At 52.9% G+C, this 15,417-nt stretch overlaps 5 protein-coding genes across 5 annotated transcripts; 3 read left to right on the top strand and 2 right to left on the bottom strand.

Annotated features, from left to right (window-relative positions):
- Positions 1-633: 633 nt before the first annotated feature.
- N7506_006844 (uncharacterized protein) lies at positions 634-2,338 on the top strand (the record flags this gene model as incomplete). The annotated part of the gene is made up of 3 exons (XM_056956137.1): positions 634-896; positions 954-1,529; positions 1,582-2,338. 3 exons carry the CDS (start codon positions 634-636, stop codon positions 2,336-2,338), a joined length of 1,596 nt encoding a protein of 531 aa, XP_056810471.1.
- Positions 2,339-2,800: 462 nt separating this feature from the next.
- N7506_006843 (DEAD/DEAH box helicase) lies at positions 2,801-5,722 on the top strand (the record flags this gene model as incomplete). Its single annotated transcript, XM_056956136.1, has 2 exons — positions 2,801-3,060; positions 3,136-5,722. The coding sequence occupies 2 exons, from the start codon at positions 2,801-2,803 to the stop codon at positions 5,720-5,722; spliced, it is 2,847 nt and encodes a 948-aa protein (XP_056810470.1).
- Positions 5,723-6,120: 398 nt separating this feature from the next.
- N7506_006842 (uncharacterized protein) lies at positions 6,121-11,187 on the bottom strand (the record flags this gene model as incomplete). Its single annotated transcript, XM_056956135.1, has 1 exon — positions 6,121-11,187. One exon carries the CDS (start codon positions 11,185-11,187, stop codon positions 6,121-6,123), a length of 5,067 nt encoding a protein of 1,688 aa, XP_056810469.1.
- Positions 11,188-11,784: 597 nt separating this feature from the next.
- Positions 11,785-12,681, bottom strand: N7506_006841 (EXPERA domain-containing protein; the record flags this gene model as incomplete). Its single annotated transcript, XM_056956134.1, has 4 exons — positions 11,785-11,864; positions 11,916-12,150; positions 12,275-12,438; positions 12,486-12,681. 4 exons carry the CDS (start codon positions 12,679-12,681, stop codon positions 11,785-11,787), a joined length of 675 nt encoding a protein of 224 aa, XP_056810468.1.
- A 522-nt stretch (positions 12,682-13,203) lies between these two features.
- Positions 13,204-15,231, top strand: N7506_006840 (uncharacterized protein; the record flags this gene model as incomplete). Its single annotated transcript, XM_056956133.1, has 6 exons — positions 13,204-13,313; positions 13,364-13,398; positions 13,464-13,533; positions 13,596-13,763; positions 13,817-14,166; positions 14,228-15,231. 6 exons carry the CDS (start codon positions 13,204-13,206, stop codon positions 15,229-15,231), a joined length of 1,737 nt encoding a protein of 578 aa, XP_056810467.1.
- Between the last annotated feature and the right edge of the window lie 186 nt (positions 15,232-15,417).

The following is a 15,417-nucleotide window of genomic DNA, read 5'->3' as shown; positions in this document are numbered from 1 at the left end:
CTGAGATCGCGGACGGGGCTTACGGGACTCTGGGGTTAACGGATATCTGGGAATGTCGAGCGATTACCCCAGATAACAGATAGACCCAGAAGGTTGTCAATCTCCCGAGGCCGTAAAAGGTAGGAAGACGAGATGAGGTTGATGGTCGAGATAACAAGGGGAGAGAATTGGGTGTGGGCAAAATCCTGTCTGCTGAAGCTCCCCTTCTGGGTTAAGCGCAAATGCAAGCAAGTCCGGCCTCAAGTAGAGTTTCCGTTTGTTGGACACAATGGGTTACTCGCCTCCGACTTCGCCCAATTGTAAGTCTGGGGCGGTCCCACTTGGTCCAAAGTGGCCACAAAATGCATCCCGGAAGTCGAAGTGATTGGTTGTAGATGAAGAGCCGACTCCGACCTTCTTCGGGCCCGTGATAAGCATAAGTAATATAGGCTTGCCGTGCTCCCTTTCTTCTTCCCGTCGACATTCCCATTCCATTCATTTGATCGCCCGGGAACAAGGAGACTTGGAACTCCAGACGTCCCTTCTTTATAACCATCGTCAACTCGCCTTGAACCGTTGGAATCAGGGGTTATTTGGGATATCGGTGGAATTTCAGGGATCGAGACATCAGAGACGAGATATCAACTCTCAATCATGGCGAACGAAATACCCGAAAAGACGACGGGCTACTATGCCCCCGAGAAGGAGGTCCAGCCCTCGCCCGTGCACACCAACGATGGCCCCGTAGATGGGGAGTTGGTGAACGCCTCAGGACATCGTCAGGAACTCGAGCGAAACTTCAGTCTTCTCAGTATTTGTGCCGTGGCTGTGACGACCGGAAACACCTGGATTGCTCAAGGTGGAAGTGTCGTGACCGCCCTCTCAAACGGTGGACTGGCAGGAACTATTTACGAATTGTATGCCCCGCCCCTGTCCGTGTGCTGATCATCGGAAGACATCTAACCCCTCTCCAGTATTGTTGTGTCTGTTTGCTACTGGCTGGTGGCTGCGTCCATCGCAGAGCTGGCTTCCGGTATGCCCTCTGCCAGTGGTGTCTACCACTGGGCGACCATCACCGCCGGACCCAAGTACGGTCGCGTGTGTGGTTTCTACGCCGGATGGTGGAACTGTCTGGCTTGGATTCTCGGTGCTGCATCGATGTCTTTGATCTTGGGTCAGCAGACTGTAGCGATGTATGCTGTCATGCACCCAGGCTTCGTCCCTTCGAACTGGAACATCTTCATCAGCTTCCTCCTCTGCACCTGGACATGCTGCGCCATCGTTCTTTTCATGAACCGTTACTTGCCTTATATCGGTAATCTCGGCATGTTCTTCATTCTCGCTGGCGTGTTCATCACCATCGTTGTGTGTGCTGTGATGCCTTACGTCAACGGAACTGGCTATGCGTCCAACGAAACCATTTGGGCCCACTTTGACAACCAGACTGGCTACAGCTCAAACGGCTTCGTTTTCGTCGCTGGTATGCTGAACGGTGCTTACAGTGTTGGAACTCCTGATTGCTCATCTCACTTGGCCGAGGAAATCCCCAAGTCAGTTCCCTTCCCACGACTCCCTTCTATCTTATACTAACTGAACTTTCAGGCCGAGTCGTAACATCCCCAAGGCTGTCCTTGCCCAGATGGGTGTTGGTTTCGTCACTGGTATCTGCTACATGATTGCTATCTTCTACGCTATCAACGACGTGGACGCCCTGGCAAACAGCCCTCTCTTCCCCCTGGCTGAGATCTACCAACAAGCCACCAACTCCCGTGGTGGTGCTCTGGGTCTCTTGATCGTTGCTTTCTTGCCCACTTTGATCACTGCTTCCGGTTGCTACATCACCGCCGGTCGCACCCTGTGGACTATCTCCCGTGACAACGCCACCCCCTTCTCCGGCTGGATCGGCAAGATCTCCCCTCGATTCCACAACCCTTTCAACGCCACTCTGGTTTGCGGAGGTTGCATCACCATTCTGGCATGCATCTACCTTGGCTCGACCACCGCCTTCAGCGCCTTTGTGGGATGCTTCGTTCAGCTGTCCAGTCTGTCCTACTTCATGGCTATTTTCCCCCACGTTCTGACTCGCCGTTCGTCATTCGTTCCCGGCTGGTTCTTCATGAACAACAAGGTTGGCTACGTCGTGAACTCTCTCGCTTGTATTTATATCATCGCCTTCGCCATCATCTTCTGTTTCCCCTATGCCCTGCCCACCGATGCCGGGTCCATGAACTACGCCAGTCTGATGACCGGTGGTTTGTCCATTTTCGTGACCATCTGGTGGTTCATCCACCAGGGTTCATACGAGGGCCCCAAGCACGTCCCTCTGACCGACAAGGCCTTGGCCGAAGATGCGCAGTAAATGTGCTGTTGAAATGAGATGAAAACTTGCGTTTGACATGGCATTTGATTGACTATGATCTGTTCACGACCATCCAATACCTATTTTTTTTTCAGGCGACCTTGACGTTCTATACACCCTTTGTACATTTCTAATTATGTTCGTGTTTTGACGACCCTTTACATAGTTGCTTAAAAGCATATATTTCCTTCATTTGAATTATACCTCTTTCGCTTGCCCAGGTGGTTCCATATACCGGTGAACGTTGCCAAGATTTGTAGATCCTATACCTCAACTGAAGAAGTAGGTAATTTCTTATCAATCTCTGATTCTAGACCAGATCTGCAGCCCTTCGAATGAAGCTTACTCCGTCAGTAGAATCCATGTTAATTGATACAGGGTCACGTGAACTCGCGTCCCGCGCCGAGTCGCGTCCCTGGCCTCACCCAATCTTACCAAGAAGGGAAATAGACCCATACAGCCATGGTCTTCAAGCCCTTCAAACCCCCTCTGATGAGGAACAGTGTGTCGAATCCAATCGAAATCACTGATGAACCTAGCCGTCCTGCCAAAAAGCCTCGTCTCGACGATGAGCCCACTACCGTTGCACAATCGACTCCGCCGGCCAGCCGAAAGCCACTTCTACAAGTCAATAATCGAGGAGCAGAAAGCATAAAGCAGGAATCGCTCAGTGGACAGTCCAAGAATGAACCATCAGATGAAAAATACTTCAATGTCCTCTGGTAAGTCTTGGTCGTCTCAACAAGTGCCTTTCCTTTGCATCTCATCCTAATGCGCACTGAGACTAATGTACACAGGCGCAAACCGACCGCCAAAAAACACAAAACATGGGATGGAGATGGAATAATATCCGTACGACGAGGAAATGTATACCTGCGAGACACAACGGGCAAAGAGATGGGGCGAAGGGTGCACGAGACTCCCATCGAGCCCGGAGTATCCTTCTCGATATCCGGCAAAGAAGTCGAGGTAGAATCTGAGATTTCTCGCGAAGAGTACTACTCCAATAGGAAATTCCTCGAAAGCCCGAAACCGGCACCGACGGAGCCTGCTCCTGCGAAGAAAGAGCTGCCTGCGCGCAAGAAAGGCGAAGCGTCCAAGCCAACAGCAGCTGAGCGCACAGCATCGCTTAAACGCTCAATTGCCTTGGTCACAAATCCAAATGCCAATCCCGGAAATGCACCGGGGACATTCGCGGCTTACAAAAAGCCTTTGTTGGACAATACTGTTATTCCCAAAGCCCCCGGGAAAGTCGTGCCGCGACATGACCCGAAGGCAGCTGGTGCGTTGGTCATGCCGCGGCCGAAGTCTGTTCCGAAGGGAAGACAGGTTGTTGATGTCGTTGTCGACCCGTTCTTAAGCAAGAATCTGCGGCCTCACCAACGTGAGGGTGTTCAATTCTTGTATGAGTGTGTCATGGGTATGCGCGACTTTAACGGCGAAGGCGCTATTCTTGCAGATGATATGGGACTGGGCAAGACTTTGCAAACTATCACACTGCTTTGGACGCTGTTGAAGCAGAACCCGGTCTTCGAAGACCCCCCTGTCATCAAGAAAGCATTGATTGTCTGCCCTGTTACTCTGATCAATAACTGGAGGAAGGAGTTCCGCAAGTGGCTGGGGAACGAGCGAATCGGTGTCTTCGTATTCGACGATAAGCGCAAGCGTTTGTCGGATTTCACCAGGGGCAAAGCTTACAGTATCATGATTGTTGGATATGAAAAGCTGAGGACCGTCCAAGAAGGCTTGGCTAATAGTTCTGGCGTTGATATCATCATCGCAGATGAAGGCCACAGACTCAAGACGCTGCAGAACAAGAGTGGTCAGGCGATTCAGTCACTTAGTGCTATAAAGAGAGTCATCCTTTCAGGAACACCCATTCAGAATGATCTGAAGGAGTTCTTCGCTGCTGTGGATCTTGTCAACCCCGGGATTCTGGGCAACTTCAAGTCTTTCATCAAGGAGTTCGAGACCCCAATCGTGCGGAGCAGACAGCCCGAAGCAACAAGCAAGGATATTGAAAAGGGAGAGTCTCGGGGCGAGGAGCTTCGTGAACTGACCTCGAAATTCATGCTTCGTCGCACAGCGGATATTTTGGCCAAATACTTGCCCCCCAAGACAGAATACGTGCTCTTCTGCAAACCGACCCGCCCCCAAGCAAACATATACAAGGCTGTCCTTGCCTCTCCCGTGTTTCAATATGCAATGGGTAACACCGAAAGTGCCCTGCAGCTCATCACAATCCTCAAAAAACTCAGCAACAGCCCTTCCCTCCTATCCGCTAAGAACAATGACGGCTCCCCCAATGCAACCATCACCTCTCTTCTCGAATCAATACCTCAACCCCTGCACCGTCATCTTTCCGCTTCATCAAGTGCCAAAGTCCGCGTCCTCGATCAGCTTCTCGACACAATGCACAACAAGACAGACGAAAAAATAGTCCTCGTCTCAAACTACACATCAACACTTACCCTTCTCGCAACACTCCTCTCATCTCTAGGCCTTCCATATCTTCGTTTGGACGGCAGCACGCCGGCCCAAAAACGCCAAGGCCTGGTAGATGACTTCAATCGCCTCCCCGCATCACAATGCTTTGCCTTCCTTCTTTCCGCAAAAGCAGGCGGAACAGGCCTCAACCTCATTGGCGCGAGCAGGCTAATTCTCTTCGATGTCGACTGGAACCCAGCCACAGATATCCAGGCCATGGCGCGAATCCATCGAGATGGCCAGAAACGCCCTTGTCGCATCTACCGCGTACTGCTGAAGGGTAGTCTTGAAGAAAGGATCTGGCAAAGACAGGTTACCAAGCTCGGACTTGCCGACAGTGTTATGCAGCAGAGCAACGGCGGAGCACAATTCAGTGCGTCTGAGCTAAAGGACTTGTTCCGTCTTGACGAAGAGCGCGCTTGTCAGACACACGAGCTGCTGGCCTGCCAGTGCGGCGGAAGAGGTATTGCTGATACGTCTGCTCCTGTCTCTGGCGCCGCGACGCCAGCAGATGCTGGTTCTGATGATGATTTGTCGGATCCCCCTTCGGAGGATGAGTGGGATTCCGATGAATCTGTGCCTAGCTTCCAGTCTATGCTACGGGCCTCTGAAGTTGATATGGAGAAACAGGAACGTGAGATTCGGGACGGTACGTTCCGTGCTAAATCAAAGGGGAAAAAAGGTAGCCATGACAAGTCCAAGAGTCAGAAGGAGAAGATGCATCAGTCTCTGGCTCAGTATGCGCATATCGATCCTACTCTCTTGAATCCTGATGCTGAGGATGAGGAGCTTGACGCTGCTATCGATGATGATGTGCTTCTCTCTATGCTCAAGGATGAGTGCAACTTGGTGGGCTATGTGTTTAAGAAGACGAATAATGCGGAGATGGGAGGTTAGGTCCGGGTTAACTTCCAAGCTTGATGATCATCATGTCGCATCTTTGAATTGTACAATATGACAAATAAGGATGAATAGACAGCATAATACTTGTGACTCCTTTCGAGGCCTGAAACCAAACCCGGGATTGATTCCACCGTATACCATAGAAACCCGAGGCTCTGCAGCATGTAATCCAATACTAATAAATAAGTTGACTATTGACCAGGATATCTTCTGAAGTCTATACAAAGGAAAAGCCCTCAAAGGGCGGTATTTAAGGAGAAGTCAAAAGTGCAGAAAAGAACGTAAAAGATAGAAGAAAAAAAACAACCACCCTCCCCCGATGCACCGCAACCCATATAAAGCATTCCACATATGCAACCCAAAACCCCCAAACCAAAATCCATCAACCTCGCTCAATACCGCAACTTCCCAACCAGACCAAAAGTATAAGCCGTCTCAGCCTCACTCTTCATTTGAATCATATAAATCCTTCCAGAGCCAGTAGCAACACCACCCTTCTGCGCAACACCAGCCTCCTCATCCTCTTCCCGAATAGAAACAGCAATGCCCGTCCGGGCAATGCGCTCAAACGCATCTTCACCAAGACAAACATCCAACATAGTCTCTCCGCGCGTCTTACCACGAATAACAATCCTCTTCTCAGCCTCGATAGCACGACGAGGCGACGCAGCACCCGAAGCAGGCGGCGAAGGATCATCAGGCTGAATACTCGAGTCACTACGACTAGTTGTAGGACGAGATGGATTCTTAGGCGGCGCAGGCATGATAGTCAAGCGAGCAGCGCCGAGATCGCGCCACTTCGAAGCTGATTCGCGGGCATAGAGACGGATTTTGGCATTTGAGAGACCGATTCCGTCGGCGCCCTTGATGGCGGCTGCGATACGGCCTATGCCGGTATTTGAGTCTGGGGAGTTGGATTCGGAGTAGACGGAACCTTCGCGGCGGGATTCGATTGTTGAGCGGGAGATGTTGAACATTTTGCTTGAGGCGCCGAAGCGCTTTAGGGCGGAGAAGGCGCTGCTCATTGTTCCCACGCTGCTTTCCGAGCCTTCGGCTAGGGAGCGTGGGGAGCTGGAGGCGCGGTAGCTCTTGCGGCGGCGGGGCCAGCCGAATAGACCGCCTGATTTTGTGGCGGGCTCGAAGGCTGGGGTGTTGTCGTTGTAGGGGCCGCGGGCGTTTTGGAGAGCTATGTAGGTTGGGTTGTTGATTCGGGATTGATTGATTAGGCCGTAGAGGGCGTCGCAGTCATCCGGATTACGGGAGCGGAACATGATGTTGTTGCTTGAAGTAATCTTGGATCGTTCGGTTGGCGGGGAGCGGACGCTGATGTCGATAGCTGTTCCGCGGCGGATGGGAACCAGGGGGGTGAGCTCGAGAGAAATGAGTGGTCTCGACGATTGCGAGTCTGAGTTGAGATCTGGTTCGGTCCCCAGGGCGAAAGCCTCTATCAAGCCAGGGCTGACAACGATGCTGCACTCGTCAGGAAGCAATGTTTCCCAGTTTCCCTTGTTGGACCAGGCAAACACAGACGCAATTGCCTTGGAGGTTTTGGAGGGCTGTAGGGGCACAGTACGGTAGCCACTTTGGGACGCGGAGTTAGAAGGTGAGAGAGAGCTAGCTTCAGTGGCCGCATCGGGGATTCTGGGCTTAGGGGTCTCATGGTAGTCATCGTCGTCCTCAGACACGGAAGAATAATCGTCTTCGGAGTCGGATGAGTCGCCGGATCGTGAGTACTCAGATGAGGAGTATGAGTAATGGCGCACTGTAGAGGCATCTGAGTCTGTTTCGGAGTAGTCAGACGCTGTGGATGGCTCATATTCATGCTTGAGAGGAGAAGAGCCTCGTCTCTTGAGTCCGCCACTGCTGGAGGTAAGGATTGGGGCGCTGGAGCGCTTGTCGGGGGCAGGGCTAGACGATCGATGTGGTGGGGGAGGAGGAGGGCTATCGTCATCTCTTGGACGTCTGCGAGACTTCTTCCTTCTGGTCCTGGTTGGTGTCTCAGGGACATCCTCATGCTTTGGCAAGGACTCAAGTGGAGGATAATCTTCCTCTTCTTCATGACCAATGTCGGTTGGAGTGGACAAATGGGTTTGGCTGCTCGGAGTCCGAATCTTGGGAATTAATGGAAGGGTCGCGGAAGGCACAGACGAGACCCGGGGAGATTCTGGCTCAGGCTCTTTGACGGGGGTCTTTTGAGGCTGAGGGATACGCGAGCGTGATTTCTCTCGAGGCGCCGCTTTGCTTGGAGATTGATCAGAGTCACCACCATAGAATCTGCCACCCGTTGGAGTGCTAGGTTGTGGAGATGCAACGGCATCACCCTCAATGGATTTTTCAGCTGGTTTCTCAGGCGCTTTCTCAGACACAGCACTTTGGGGAGATGCAGGTTCGGCCGAATCCCCATATCTTGAAAACCGCTTGGCCTTGGACCGCTTGAGTCCTGTGGGGGTCTTGTCCGGGCTAGATGGGGTGTTCCTTGAGTCGGTCGAAGGAAGGAGAGGCAAGTCCGGTCGAATAGACTTCCCTGATAGCTCAGAACCACCGGTGGTGTACTCAGTATCCCGAGTCGAAACCGAGTATGTTGAACTGACTGTACTCGGTTCAGAGTAGTGCTCCTTTTGGGTCAGCGAGCGCCGCTTGCCAGCCCTTTCGCCGATAGGAATATCAACATCACTAGGGTTGGGCCTCGGCGGGGAACTGCTCGTTGGCTTGCGAGCCCTGTTCTGCTTGGCGCGGCTGATGAAGCTTTGGCTTCGGCATATGGAGGGTGGGAGGGGATCCGACCCGAGGAGGGAAATCCACTCGGTGCCGACTTCTTCTTCGTCGATACGAAGAGAGATCAGTTCTTGCCAGTATTTGGTGGGATCATCGGGCGCACTGCGCAGCATGATAATGATCTCATGCTTGGATTCTCCCCGGCGAGCTGAAACACATCGAAGGTCCATCGGAGGGAACAGAAGCCATCGATCCGCATGGTCTATCTCACAAATCAGAAGATCGCCTCCGGGGCCCTTGCTGGAAGTATTGTCTCGGTACAGCAGTTCGGCACGGCAATCCACAAGTTGACCACTGGAGTGATACAAAGACAGGTTGAAGAAATCACGGGCACGCACTCGGCGAGTCTGGTCGATGCCGATGCCGTGAAGAACACCCAGGGTCATTGGGTCTCTCGTGCGCGAAGGGTCAATACTAGCAGCAGAATCATCTTCCAGTCTAGCCCTTTCATCCCGAACCCGTTTTCTAGCGTCCGCCACGAGAGTTTGGTATGCGACAGCTGTGTCTTCGGCCTTCGTAGACGGCTCGAGAACATTGATCCCCTTGAAGGTCTTTGCCAAATACTTGAGCCGAACCAGCGGCCGCTTCAACAAATAAGCAACATCGACCTTCCCACCATCTGCGTCGATAATGTCACCATTCTCATCTCGCTCCAAGCCTTCGTCCAGGCTCTTCGTGTCGGCATTGCTGTCATCGCCTTCTTCACGCGGAGCAAGGTTAACAATCACATCCTTGAAACCCAGACGCCATGCTTTGAGGTACTCGCGGTAGACTCTCTGGGCACCTTGCGCCCAAGTCAGGAGAGCATCTGCGTTATCCTGCGGGATACGTTTGTGGAGGTTCTTCAGCCGCTCGATCGCCACTCCCATGTTGACAATCGGCTTCGAAAAGTTCACGTCATCTTCGGGATCTAAAGACGGTCGGAACAAGCCTGCTGCTATCGCCGAGTCAGAACGAGAGAGTACGCAAGTCAGAAGAACTGGAATCACACCCCCAACCAGGGTCTTCAGCTCGCGCATATATTTGGTCTCGTCGCCCGAAAGCTCGTGGAGCAAGTCTTCAACGGTCGCGTTCACAAGACGGCTCTTGTTGGTCCGTATGCTCCGGTTTGAGCGGGTACTACCCCTGCGGGAAACCGACACTGACAACACAGACATGAGATCATTATGGGTAGTCAATCGTCTTTTCAACTGTGAAGAAACCACGGGAAGGGAATCGGGATCAAACTGATCTTCCTTCTCTGCCTCCTCGGCTTCCTCATCCTCCTCAGCCAGCGATGGCTTGCGTTTCTCGGCCGGGGTAGACCTTTGAATCGGCAGAGTGAGGTCTGAGAGCGTAGTACTCATGCTCTCTGCCGACGCGATCGTTGATAATCGATGATAGCCGGTGGTTGGAACAGCCTTCTTGCGCCCGAGTGGTACAGGTGCATTGTTGCCTGAAACCTCAGAGCCGCCGTCGGAGAAAGGTTGTAACTCGGATTCGGAGGGTGCGAGGCTATCTTCATACGGCTTCTCTGGGGCAGGAGGCTCATCTTTGCTCTTGACAGATGACTTGGGGCGGTCGATGCTGGTGCCTTTTGGCTCTGTCACCTCTCGGTCTACCGATTTGGACGGCTTGTCGGTTGAAGAGATTGACTCTTTCCCTTTCGAGTGACGGCTCACCGCACTTTTCGGACGAGACTCGGAGCTGCTCTTTGGACGCTCGCTGCCGATGGATGGTTCAGACTGCGTACCCGGAGTCTCTCCGTCCGCGAGTTTCTGCGATCGCCTTGCTCGACCAGACTTCAGATCGAGAGGAGCTGGCATATCACACTTATTTCCATCGTCCATGAAGGGGTCATGTGTATCCGAGAGCCATGCCTCGATCTTGGCCCCACGGCCGGTGGTGGGCGTAGGCGTTGGCTTTGGGGGCTCTGGTTCCGGTTTTGCAAATATCTTCTTTGACTCGTCGATCATATGAGCGAAGATACCACCCTTTGGTGGCTTCGGTGCCCCGCGTGCTCGTCGCTTCGATAGCTCAGAGAAGTCCGCCTCGCTCGTCGCCCACGCATCCTCCGGCGGCGGCGATCGTGTCTTGAGTCGTTCCGATATCACCGACGGTTCCACCGTCTTCCCGTTATCCGTATCGTAGTCGCTTTCAGTGATCGTGTCGATGTTCTTTCGTGCCCCGGATCTGGGCTCTCGGATGGGAGATCTAGGCCCCGTCCCCCGCTTGACCGAGAGCCGTGGTAGATCGCGACCTTTGTCGAAATCATCTTCGCTGTCGTCATGTCTCCTCCGCGATCTCGGTTGCCCCTCATTTGTGGTGTATTCCGAGATGCGCTTCGGGGCGGGCAAGTTGCGCGAGGATTGGGTCGAGGCTCGGTTCCGCGTTCGCTTCCAGTGTTCGTCGCTAACGACTCGTTTTCGCGGGGTACTGTGACTGCGCTTTCGAACAGTGGGTTTGTCTTTGGGCTGCTCCAGTTTCTCAGCCTTGACCTTGGCCGGCTTAGGTTTGGGTTTGGGTTCATTTTCGTCATCGGCGTAAGGGTCATCAACAGTCACCACACCGCCACCTTGTTGTTGCCATTTGCGCACTCGGGAGCGAACAGTGTTTGTGTCGTGCGCCCCCAGAGGTTCGCCGATGTCCAGGGGCTGCGCTTTCGTTCCTCCTTTGGAGGCGCGTGGCGTCGCCGGAGATGGCATCGGTATCTCGAGTAAACCGTCAGGGGGGTATTTCAAAGACCACAGGGATACTCACCACCTGTCCCGCACCTAACAAGATTCGGGCATTGATGATCGCATGGGAAATTTGAGCTTCAATCATAAACAATGTGCAGAGTTTCGATAAGCCCGCACTAACCGGTTGCCGGGAAACCAGCCGATCGTTAGGCGCTCACTGGACGCATCTGCTTTGGCCTTTCGGGCTGTTCTGAATGTTCAAAGTTGTCTCAAATTAGAGATGATGTTTAAGCGGGAAAAGAATTAGGACTGTTTATTAACGATTGCGCGTCAGCTGGTGCAGAGCGTCATAGGGTACGGGAGCTGCATATTACTTGTTATCGCTTAAGCTACTTACCAACTTAGTTCAAGCTTGTATTTAAGATGCAACATGCTAGTTCTGTTATACTATTCGATCGTTTCTATATGTCTTATACAGCCCAACTCTGGAATATTTCCCCCGCCGTTGGAGTGTTGGCTGTTGACTGTTGACTGTTGACTGTTGACTGTTGACTCGTTGGACACTAAATGAGGGACTTCTAGCCCGATACTCCACTGTCCCCGTCGATGACGAAGGTGGTCCTAGTTAGTCTTCTTCGGCCCCAGCTCTAGGCGTTTAAATGCAGCCGAAATAGTGCTGATGCTCTGATACAGGTAATCTACTGCAGAATCAGCAGGCTGACAACGGTCAGACACAAAACGGGGGCACATACACGCCGGAACCACAATCCAGATGAAATTCATCAGAAAATAGTACAGCCAGAAGTAATACGGCTCCGGACGGGAATAGGGGCGTCCGTGGACATACTCGTCAAACAGACTGGTCGCATAGTACAGCGTGTCGCCGTAAAGATGGCTCATGCACACAATCACCTGGATCGGGTGGCGCAGGGAATCCCTGGTTGCGGTCAAGTATGCAACAACGAAGCAGAGGGGCCCCCACAGTAACTAAAAAGAAGGAGAAATCAGCGGTGAATCCAAGACTCCAGCCTCCAGCCTCCAAGTACGGAGTATCAAGTATCAAGTTTCTGAGACAGAGACTGTGCCAACTTGTGTGGGACTCGGAACTCACCACGGTCATCGTCTCCATACACAACACCAACGTGTCCGAGGTCATATATCGGGAGTCGGACAGCGCGTACTCTTTCCATAGTTGCCCAAAGAGGTCTTGGGCCGACGCCATGTGGTCATGGTGGATCATGAAATAGCCCTCGAAGAAACAGTGCAGACTGCCGGCTGGGTCTGGTCAGCGCGTTCGTGAATGCGAATGGAATACATCGTACAGAGCACAAACCACAAGATGGCAATCCGATCTGCCAGTTGCAGTCTTGGTCGTACATAGCTTGCCAACGCGAAAGTCACACCGAGAAGAACGGTGCAGGCTCCACCAGCTGAGAGGAGGAGTTCCAAGACTGGAGTCTCGTTGGGCTGATAGCCTACCACGTTGGCGTCCAGGGGGTAGTAAGGGTGGTTGGGCATGTTTCAAGCTTCCGGGCCTCGAAGAAGCTCGGGTTTCCGACAGAACCGTGAGGGATTGGAGTATCAAAAAGGGTACAAGGTGTGTTTTGTTTGAAGTGGATGTGAGTTCAGCCAATGACAAGCTTGAATGTCTTAGCTTTGAGGTTTCGCAGCATAACTACATGATTTCTTGCAAGCATGTTCTCAAATGATACATCTACACAGTTGCACGGAGTACTCCGTAGATGTCTATACATGTAGCTATGCTGATATACACAAATGGAAGAGTGCTGGAGGGTGCTGTCTTGATCTAGCCTGTCCCGTTTGTGACCTACCATAGCAGAGTCTCTGGAGCAACCTGAAGACAAGCTCAACCTCCCACATAATTCATTAATCTCTGCTAAAGACATTGACAAGGTAGAATGAAGCTTGGATGATGAAGGATGGAAGATGAAATATGGCCCCAGGCGGTGACTCCGTATAGCCAAGGTCCCCCCTCCAACCGTGATCGCCCGATGGCCAGGCCTTCGACACTCCTGAACAATGGCATCCGAATCACCACGGCCTCTGGGAATTGAGGTCCCTCGATCCTCAATGGAATCGCCTCCGGGAATCGTTGCCTTGTTCCTCATCAGCTTCGACATCCGGACCGGGTAGCTATCAGTCCCCCTGCTAGTATAGCTCCATCGCTGACATGCGACAGATACGTGGTTTCATGGAAGCGCACAGCACCAGGAGGTGAGCAATCGACCAACCAGCCGAGGCTGTCTCGAGTTAGCGATACTAATGTGAAACCAAAATAGTTGACGTGGAAGGCGTCGTGGAATACAAATCGCTGCCTTCTGGTCTTCACAATGTGACCGAGGATCTGGTGTATGTGCAAGCTTCCCTAGATGTCCTTGTTCAATTCACTGATGCGCATGTCTCTCCTCTAGATACTTTGTCCATGAACAGTATGCTGGCATCAGCGCGTTCCTCAATCACCCCGCCGCGGAAGCCGAGCGCAATGCGAAGATGTTCGCGATCGGGGTTCTCGTCCCCCTCAGCACTGGTCGACTGGGGAAGAGCTGGCGCCACGCTCCGAGATTGAAAGAGTTGACGCAGTACGTACTTTCAAAGCCTTGCGATGAACACCTGACTCACAAGTGGCCGATAGGAAATACGCCGAGAACATGTCCGACATGGATCCTCTAGCGACATACTGGGATGCCTATCGAATAGGAGGAACCGAGTCCTCAGCGCCCGATTCACCCATTGTGTCGCCTGCGAACCTTCGATCCCGACCAGGCGAGCGACCAGACACCGCAAATCGCACCCGTGCCTTCAGCGACGCACTCGTTCTGGACACCTTCAGGCCGGCCCTGACACCGTCCCACCCCGCATCGTCCCTACCGGACTTCCTAGACACCTTCGGACCCCTGGTCTTCCCCTTGTACAGGGCAGCTTTGCTGCGCAAGCGCATCCTCTTCATGGGCGAGGCACCCGTCCACACACCTTGCAACTACGGTACGTCCCCCAACACCTCATCCCCATCCCCACACCCAAATCACCCCCTAACAAACCTCAGTATACGACCTCTCCCTCCTAGCCTCACTACCAAATTCCCTCCTCGACCTCCTCCCCACCGACCGCACCCCACCTCTACGCCCGCGCCCCCTCTTCAACGTCGGCATCCACGACATCCCCTACCTCTCAACCTTCGACCCCGCACGCAGCATCAGCTCCCAAGACCCAGAGACAGACCCCAGCTGGATCGCCTGCTCCACAGACACAGTTCTAACAATGAAACCCACGCTCTTCGACACCCTCATCACCCTCCCAGCCCCACACACCAAACAAGCCGAAGAGCGAATCTTCCCAAAGCTCTCTCTGACAAACCACTCAAACCCCCAACACCCCTTCACACTCAAAGCGACGCAACGCGACGCAAGACGCTTCGCAATGCTCCGCCGCAGCCTCCACCACCTCACATCCTCAGACACAGACTCAACATACTCATCCAGCCCAGTCGTGGAACCAGTTTCCTGGACGCGGCTCGCATACACGTCATTCATGTGGTGGGCGTCCGCAGGCGAGAACCGCGACGGACTCACCGAGGAAGAAGAAGAGGCGCAATTAGAGCAGGACTCGCGGCTGCTGGCCAGTGTCGAGAACCTTTCTCCGGCAAACGATCAGCCGCCTGAGGTTGCGTTAGTAGCTTATTTCCGACGGATGACGGCGATGATCTTTGGGACTTTGGCTGGTGTCATTGCGCGGAATGATGATTGTGAGGGTGGGTATGAGGAGTATGTTGATGAGGATGAGAGTGAGTCGAGGTCGAGATCGATGTCGATTGGGGATGAGGCGCCTTTGTTGAGACAGCGGTCTGGTGCGAGTTCGCAGCGGGGATCGTTGAGGGAAGCTGGGTGTGAGGTTGTTACGATTTCGGTGGCGGATATGACGGAGATGGGGCTTGATGTTTGGAGTGCGACTGATCGGGTGTTTGTGGAGGAGTTGGTGGGGCTTTGGTGGGGGAGAGAGGCGAGAGTTGATTGTGCGAGGATTAGATGCTGTGGTATTTCGGTGCTGTAAAGCTTCAAGGCTATAGTTTAGCCATATACAACATTGCATGTGAATACAATTATCTTGTTACTCTAACCGAATCTCTTGGAGAAGGCTTGACCTGGGTCTGCTGCTTAGCTAGCTCTTGTTCATGGTATTAAGCATCGTGAAAATATTTGAGGTGAAAGATATAGACGGAGAAAGGAAAAGACATAG

Source organism: Penicillium brevicompactum (assembly GCF_028827555.1).
Source record: "Penicillium brevicompactum strain IBT 35665 chromosome Unknown utg000005l_segment0_segment0, whole genome shotgun sequence".
Taxonomy (NCBI): Eukaryota; Fungi; Ascomycota; class Eurotiomycetes; order Eurotiales; family Aspergillaceae; genus Penicillium; species Penicillium brevicompactum.
This window is presented reverse-complemented; position numbering and strand designations above follow the sequence as displayed.